The sequence below is a fragment of the Neodiprion pinetum genome, chromosome 1, assembly GCF_021155775.2.
Source record: "Neodiprion pinetum isolate iyNeoPine1 chromosome 1, iyNeoPine1.2, whole genome shotgun sequence".
In the NCBI taxonomy this organism is placed as follows: domain Eukaryota; kingdom Metazoa; phylum Arthropoda; class Insecta; order Hymenoptera; family Diprionidae; genus Neodiprion; species Neodiprion pinetum.
Genome location: NC_060232.1, coordinates 18,020,023 through 18,028,603, shown reverse-complemented (window position 1 = coordinate 18,028,603; position 8,581 = coordinate 18,020,023). Strand labels below are relative to the sequence as shown.

General features: G+C 45.9%; 2 protein-coding genes across 2 annotated transcripts; both read right to left on the bottom strand.

The window, feature by feature from the left end:
* Nucleotides 1–3,355: 3,355 nt before the first annotated feature.
* Nucleotides 3,356–3,886, bottom strand: LOC124224754 (uncharacterized). The gene has a single exon (XM_046636956.1). It carries the CDS (start codon nucleotides 3,884–3,886, stop codon nucleotides 3,356–3,358), a length of 531 nt encoding a protein of 176 aa, XP_046492912.1.
* On the bottom strand, nucleotides 3,886–4,758 carry LOC124224753 (uncharacterized). Its single transcript, XM_046636955.1, has one exon. It carries the CDS (start codon nucleotides 4,756–4,758, stop codon nucleotides 3,886–3,888), a length of 873 nt encoding a protein of 290 aa, XP_046492911.1.
* Nucleotides 4,759–8,581: the final 3,823 nt, after the last annotated feature.

The following is an 8,581-nucleotide window of genomic DNA, read 5'->3' as shown; positions in this document are numbered from 1 at the left end:
TGATATATATTTTATTTAAAATTTAGGATTGGAAATCTCCACAGAAAATAAGAATATAGAAGTCATTCAGGAAAATTTACCTGGATCTTCAGACCATCATTTTCACGCGCAATCAAATGACAACTCTCAGAAATCATCACGTGAGTTATTGTTGGAACAACAGATTAATGAGCTTCAGAAAGAAAATGCTTTATTAAAAGCCGAGGTAATATATCTGAATGTGTGAAAATTTATTAATTTGTAGTATTTAAATGTTAATTACTGATGCTTGTTTATAAATATTGCATGACAAAAATTGGAAAAATTTGCTCTATGAAAATTGTATATCTATATATGTGGGATTTGGAGTAACAGGGATCCTACGTATTACAGCGTGCGATGGGTAAAATATAAATGGATGTTTATTACGTTTTACAGGTGCGTGGATACGGAGATCTGGTTATTGCGCGGTTACAGTATCGGTACTCTAGCGTGTGTTGATTTTGACTATTGTGTGTGAGGCGAAGGATCTTCGCTCTCGTTTTTGCCCGCTGGAGTGGGGAAAGCGCGCTGAGGATTATTCCCGAAATTGGGCGATAAACGCCGAGCATTGCCTCGCTCTAATACTAGAGCAAGTGCGTGTATGTGGCAGGCGCCACATGTCTCCCCTTCTTGGAGAAATACTGTGTAGTGTGTGAGCGATGTGCAGTATTTCAAGCTGGAAACAGAAAGAGAAAAACAAAAACTGGCAAAACAGAAATTTGGGTTATTTCTCATTTCTTTGTCTTTTGCGCGCAGGTTTGTTGAATGCGTGGATGGAGCGTAAGACGAAATTACAGCGCGAGTCGGACTTCTTTTTTTTTTTGAAGTCGTGGTCGTTGGGGGGTCGTCGTTTGCGACGGGCTGTTGTACGCTCGATGCCGACGGTCCGGCCGTGTCGTGTTGGCCTTGGAGTTCGTCGAGTAGCAGATACGCGGGTTGCAATCTGTCGATCGAAACTGGCGTGTTTCTTCCACGTAGTTTGACGGTGAAGTATTTCTCGCGCTTGTCGACGACTGGGTATGGGCCATCGTACGGGGCGGAGAATGACGGTCGCACTTGGTCGTTTCGGACAAAGACGTGTGACGCGTTTGCGAGGTCTTGGTGCACAAAGATGCGCTGGTGTGCGTGGCGCGATGCGGGTTCTGGTGCCAAATCTTGAAAGTTCTTCCTCAGCATCCGTACCAGTTCGAGGGCGGTCGTGTCTTGCCTTGAGGGCGCAAGGAATTCGCCTGGCAGTCGTATCGGTTCGCCGAGGACAAGTTCAGCAGGAGTCGCTTCGATGTCCTCTTTGTACACGGCTCGGAGTCCGAGTAGCACGGCGGGAAGCGCGTCGTACCACGTGTCCTCGTGACAGAGTAGCGCTGCCTTTAGCTGAAGGTGGAGGCGTTCTACGAGTCCGTTGGCTTGCGGGTGGTAAGCCGTTGTGCGTTTGTGTTTAAAACCTAGGAGTTCCGAGAGTTTTTTGAATAAGTTTGACTCAAATTGTCCTCCCAGGTCCGAAGTAATGCGCAAGGGAATGCCGAAGTGTGCTATCCACGATAGCATTAGCGCGTGAGCGACTTTTTCTGTTGAGCCGTCTTCGAGCGGCACGGCTGCTGGATAGCGCGTGAAACGATCCACGATCGTAAGGCATTTTGTGCGGCCTTTCGACGGCGGCAGCGTGGTCAGATCGATGTGAATGTGTTCGAAGCGTCGAGACGGTGGTTCGAAATTGGCGATGGGCGAGACTGTGTGTCGCGATATCTTGCTGCGTTGGCAAGGCACGCAGCATCGAGCCCACTCGTTGCAATCTTTGTTGATCGACGGCCATACGTAGCGTTGAGCAATGAGGCGTCGAGACGCGCGTTGTCCGGGGTGTGCCGCTGAGTGTAAGGAATGGAACACTCGCTTCCTGAGGGAAGCGGGCACGTACGGGCGCACTGTACCTGACGAAGTATCACAGTACAGAGTCACATCTGGGTCCTGGTAACGGAGGCGTCTGAGGTCGAGCGCGTGGTCGTTGTTTTCTAGCAGTTGGCGTAGCTCGTCGTCTTCGCGTTGAGACTGCGCGAGCTCCTGTGGCGAAACTGCTGCTGCGATCGCGTCAACGCGCGACAGCATGTCTGCTACGACGTTTTCTGAGCCGGATACGTGTCGGATGTCGGAGGTGAATTGGCCGACGAGTTCGAGTCGCCTAAATTGCCACGGAGTTGCGCGCTCGGGACGTTGGTTGAACGCGTGAGTTAGCGGCTTGTGGTCCGTGTAGTTGGCGATGTGCCGACCTTCGAAAAGGTGTCGGAAGCGTCTGACGGCTTCGTAGATTGCCTCGAGTTCGCGATCGTACGTCAACATCTTTTGCGCGGAGGGTGATAGTTTCTTGCTGAAGAACGCGAGCGGCTCCCATTGACTTTGACGGTGCTGTTGGAGGGCGGCTCCGATGGCTCGTTCCGATGCTTCTGCGAAGATTGCCCACTCGGCGTTCGTGTCTGGGTGCACGAGGAGTGTTGCGTCGGCGAGGACTCGTTTCGATTTTTCGAAAGCGTCCTCGAGCTCGGCGTTCCACACAATTTTTGTCTTGCCCTTGACCTCGGATCCTTCCAGGAGGCGGTTGAGAGGCGCGAGTGTTTCCGCCGCGTGTTCGATGAATTTTCGGTAGAAATTTATCGTACCGAGAAAATTGCGCAAGCACTTGATGTTTTCAGGCTTCTTGAGGTTGGTGATTGCGTCGACGCGTTCAGGTAGCGGTTTAATGCCTTGCGCGTTGACTGCGTGACCGAGGAATTTTACTTCCGTTTGACCGAGACACGATTTCTCGGCGTTTATGACGAGTCCGTACCGTCGGAAGCGTTCGAACACGATGCGAAGATGTTCTCGGTGTTGTTGCGCGTCTCGCGAGGCGACGAAAATGTCGTCGATGTACACAAACACGAATGGGAGATCGCGGGTGACGTCGTCCATGAACCGTTGGAACGTTTGCGCGGTGTTTCGAAGTCCGAATGTCATGAACGGGAATTCGAAGAGACCGAACGGAGTGATGATAGCGGTTTTCGGGACGTCTTCGGGCGCGACGGGTATTTGGTTGAATGCGCGCACGAGATCGATGACGGAAAATATTTGGCAACCGTGACAGTTCGCGCAAAAGTCTTCCAGATAACGTACGGGGTAGCTATCGGGCGTCGTGCGAGCGTTGAGACGACGGTAGTCACCGCACGGGCGCCATTCGCAGGATTTCTTGGGCACGAGGTGGAGAGGAGACGACCAGGGGCTGTCGGAGCGGCGCGCGATGCCCAGCTCAATCAATCTCTCGAACTCCTCTTTCGCGATTTTAAAACGATCCGACGCGAGACGGCGTTCTTTACTCGAGACTGGAGGTTTTTATGTAATGACACGTGTTGTGTTTCACGTCACGGACAGCTCCGTCTGGTTTAACGATATCGGGGAACTCGGCGATTATTTTTTCGAATTGCGGCGAGTTGTCGCAAGCGATGACCTTGACCGAGGCGTGATCGATGTGCGCGATCGAGCCTAGCGATGTGAGCGTTGTCGTGGTGTCGATAAGGCGGCGGCCTTTTAAATCTACCGCAGTTCCGAAGTGGCTCGGGAAATCTGCGCCGATTAAGGGACGCGTGACGTCTGCAACGACGAAACGCCATGACAGGTCTCTGCGTAAACTGAGGTCGAGTGTCATTGTGGTCCAGCCGAAGGTGTCAATAGGCGAGCCGTTTGCGGCGCGTAATTGATAACCTGTCCTTGCTTTCCGCGCGGGGGCTCCTCCGGGGGGAATTATCGAGAGATCAGATCCCGTGTCCACCAAAAATTGTGTTCCAGTGGGTCTGTCTTTTACGAAAAGGCGGCTGGGTTGCGCGAGGGAATCGGTTTCAGCCATTAACCACTCCCGCTGGCGTTTCCCGGAAATTTACATCCCGCTGGGAAGCACATCTTCGCAGAATTGCCGAATTTCTTGTGGTACCAACATATGTTCGATGTTGGTGAGAGTCCGCGTCTACTCGACTTGCTACGTGAACGGCTACGCGAGCGTTCTTTTTTCTTGCTCGGTTTGTTTTGATTGCGGCGGCCTTGGTTCGATAGCTGTTCGACTTGACGTGTGAGTGCGGCTATTTGTGCTTCGAGGCTTGATACCGCCGAAACATTATTGCCTTTGTTTACTTGCTCGTGTACGCAATCTGCTGTCTCGCTTAGCTCGGTGAGCGTTAATTTGTTTTGTGCCACGAGGCAAATTCTAATATTTTCGGGGAGATGTGATAACCAACGCGCTTTAAGAATTTCCTCGTCTATGTCGGGGACGAGGCTACGCAGATGGCGTAAATGCGCTGATGGTGTGCGGTCACCAAGGCTTTCGCGATCGAGGAGCTGTAAAATTTTTGCTTCTCTCGATTGAGAAAAACGCGCGATCAATGCTATTTTTAGCGCTTGGTACGGAAGGGTTACCGGGGGCGTGACGATAAGATCTTCTACCTCCGCGGCGTAACGCGTTGGTATGTTCGATATCGTGTGGTAGTATCGGCCGATTTCCGTTACAATACCTTGCGTTCGAAATTGCGCTTCCTGTTGCGCGCACCAGAGCACTGGTCGTTCGGGGCAAAATGGCGGCACCCTGAGCCTTACGGAGCTCGGGGTTGGCGTCAGGGCTGGCGGTTGGTCACCCTGCATTTCGTCTAGCGTTGACTCTCCTTGGCTCGGTTCTTGGTCTTCTCCCGGTCCTGTTCCTGAGTCTTCCAGAGCGTCCTGGTATATCATTCGCGTGTGCTTCGCACTGCAGTACGAGAGGGGTTTCACTCACTGATTAAGCACTCAAGGTATCTATGAATTCACTCACGCAGCACAACGTCTCTGGGTGCTCAGCCATGCGCGAGCGGTGAGGAAACACGCGGTCACTCGTGAATAGCAGCGGAAATAAATTTTATGCGCGCACTACCGCTTGCAGTCTCCGCCTTTGCGGTGGGAGCGAATAATAAGCGCGGCGAAAAGTTTTGGAGTCGATTTCTCAGCGCGTTAAGGGCACACTCGGCGTGGCACGTGGGCGCGGGAAAAGAATCGCGAAAAACCAAAATTTACGAAAAAATTTAAGGGACATTGAAAGGTTTTCTTTACCTGCTTTCTCTACTCTATAGAGTTGACTATCTGGCTTAAATTTTGCTCCTGGAACTTTTGATAATATTATTGAATGGCTAGGGGTTAAAATTTAACAAGAACAAGATCAAACTGCTCATTACTGCGTATTGGCATTAGATGAGATGTCAATTCACCCAGCTGTTGAGTATGATCGTGCTCTGGGGAAATTCATTGGATTAGTGACACTGGAATTAGCTAGAAATTCAACTGAAGCTGACTCAATGGCTTCTCATGCACTTGCGTTTGTTGCCCGTGGGTTAACGAGTCATTGGAAACAATTAGTCGGTTATGCATTAACTGGAAAGTCTGTTACTTCGGAGCTCTTGTGGAATTATGTCAAACAAATCGTTGAAAAACTGTATCAGCAGGGAATCATCGTGAAATGTATCTCAACGGATGAAGGATCAACCAACGTTGGTATGTGGACAATAAATGGTATTACATCCAGCCGCTATTTGACCTCGACTTTTAGTCAACATCCGTGTAACCCTGATGAACGTCTCCATTGGACTTCCGATGTCCCACACGTATTAAAAAAAAATTTGGTCACAACTATTGAAGTCTACATTCACTTTAAGTCCGGCCACAGTTGAAGCAAATAATTTACCAACTTCTGAAGTTAGTATCACCCATGTTCGGCGGCTTCTAGACTTACAATCACTTGGTGGGCCTGTTCTAGTAAAAGGTCTCACCCCTGCTATTTTGGACCCATCACAGTTTGATAAGATGCACGTTGGACTTGCTAGAAAAATTTTTAGCTACGAAATGGGACACGCAGTAATTATATCGGCGCAAACTGGTGTTCTTTCGCCAACAGCTATGACCACTGGATGGTTTATTTTATTATGTAGTCAGTGGTATGAGTTCATGGTTTGTCGACACAAAAGTAACTCACTTGGAACTGACAGCGCATCATTAGAATGAGTAGAGTTTCTGCAGAGTTTTATTGAGATTATCAGAGAACTACAAGTTAGTTCTGATAATAAATGGAAACCAATCAACGGGGCATCATTCTGTCTACCACTACTGCCTTAAAATTACGAGAAGATCTAGTTCTGGCCAAAAAATTTGAGTATCTTCTTACGGGGCGTCTGACTTCAAGTCCGGTAGAAAATTTGTTTTCCCAGGTTCGAGCTGGTGGTGATATTCACCCTAAACCTCGCCAATTACGCTACCGAATGCGCTTGATTGCAGTGGCCCAGTATTCACGTGTTCCTGCATCTGCATCATATGAAGACGATGATGAGCCGTACTACATCGAATTTCTCAAGCAAAAAAAGACTGAACTCCAATTTTCTAATGATGATTCACAAAATTTCCTTGATATCCCAGAAAATTGTGAATTATCCGAAGTACAAGAATATGGGCTTTATTACCTTTGTGGTTGGGCAGTGTGTTTGTGCGAATAATTGTAGTAATTGTGAGGCAGCCATAATCTCCTCTGTACCTTTGCCTAACGCGAGCACGGCCTGGACGGATGCAATAAATTGAGGAAGCTCAAAACATCCGACAGAGGCAGTATATACACGTTTGAAGACTGCCGAAGAAGTTTTTGCTACTTACAGAAAATCTCTTCTCCATTTGCAGTCTGTCCATGAAAAGTAATGAAGAGTGTCTTAGAAGTTGCCGATAAATCATTAGTCTTCCCGAAATGTCATGGTATTCGCGAAAAAGTACTCGGGAAATTTATTTCGTTGCGACTCCATGTTCTCGCAAAAGACATAACTGTGCAACCGGATAATCCCAATCTTGTGGTCTTTAGTTCTAGGAGCGCATATATGCGCACGTCAACAAAAAAGTCCGTTAATTTTAAAATATTTATTGTGTTTCTTTCCCAATACAATTTAGGTTTTAAATTTGTGAACGTTACTTGTTGTGTAACAATACTTTACACATATACTAGTCCTTGGAATTAATATATTTGATATACGTACTGTCTATCACGTTTTCTATTGTAATGTTGAATTTGTTGATTTGATCATCAATAATAACTTTATATGTTTTATTTAATAAACTTAAGACAAAGTATTTGTTTTCAAAAATTTAAATGACTGTGCGCTTTGATTACTTACCTATATTATTAGACAGACTCTAATTATTGTTGGCAAAAAAAAAACATATGCCCGTGTACGCCCGTGGTGCATACGATATTTTTTACAACAGTGTGCGGAAAATTCAGTCAAATATCAGTAATGTAGTCCCCATGTCCAAAGATCTTGGAAAAGCCGACCTTTGACAGACCACTGTGCTGCGCGGTGAGGTCTAGGGGTGAAGCCCCCGCCGGGGGGTCGAGGGGGGCGAAGTCCCTCTCAACGTAAAATATTTTAGTTCAAGTTTTTTAATTCAAAAAACGTAATTCATTTTTTATTCTGAACATTTACCACATCGATACATTAATGAATCTTATCATAATACTGTTTTCAGAACTTTTGTTTATAAATCGGATGGTTTACAAAATTATTAAATTTATGTTTAATAATCTTTTTTCGATTCACAATCAAATTATAAAAATTATAAAAATCAACAAATCCATGTCAAATAATCTTTTGACAATTAACAATCAAAGTATAAGAATTATGAAAATTAACAAATTTATTTGACTTATAGTCGACCATAATTACATAAACGATAAAACATAATTCGATGCTTGTATTAATCTTTTATTTGGACCGTTTTTTTGGTAACTGTTATAACGGTAGTTTGTTTTTTTGATTTTTTCTTGGAACTTTCATCAGAGTCTTCATCAATCGCATCTGTTAGTTGTTTTTTAATTTTTCTTTTGTTATTCACGGAATTTTCGATGTACCCTTCGGCTACTTGCGTGGGTTTCCATCCACCATGTCTTTTCAACGTCGTGATGTCAGCTCCCGAATCTACGAGCAGAGTGGCCGAAGAACGCCTAAAACTGTGTCCTGTATGCAATTCAGGATTTTCTAACTCTAACCATGTGGCAATTTTTTTCGGCATACCACCGATTAAATTCTTCCCCATTGATTGATTACAGCACTTGCCGTTGCGGTAACTGATGAAAAGTTTTGTTATTGGTGTATGTTTCGGTCTTAATAGCATGTAGTTGGTCACGATTTTGTGGTATTTACCTTCGAGCACGAAGGTTCTTGGTGAATGTGTTTTCGTATCGGGTATTGTCGCAACGAGATAGGCGTCGTGTAGTTTAATATTATCCATAGTCAAACCATGAAGCTCTTGACCTCTGCATGCCCCATGTATGCCAAGAATAAGAGCAGCCTACGGATAATGTAAATATTCATTCACCGTAATTGAATGTTTTCTTTTCTTTTCTTTTTTTTTTACACGAAAATTTGAAAACTTACCTTTGTAGCCAAAAATTCTTTGTCAGGAGCTTCTTCTAGAAATGTTTTTATTTCAGCTGGTGAAAAAACTTTGGCTTTTTTCGGTGTGTATTTGGTGTGCAATTTTTTCAAGTAAG

Excerpts from the sequence above, each read along its gene's own strand:
- LOC124224754 (XM_046636956.1), bottom strand. The coding sequence starts at position 3,886 with ATGGCTGAAACCGATTCCCTCGCGCAACCCAGCCGCCTTTTCGTAAAA.
- LOC124224753 (XM_046636955.1), bottom strand. The coding sequence starts at position 4,758 with ATGATATACCAGGACGCTCTGGAAGACTCAGGAACAGGACCGGGAGAA.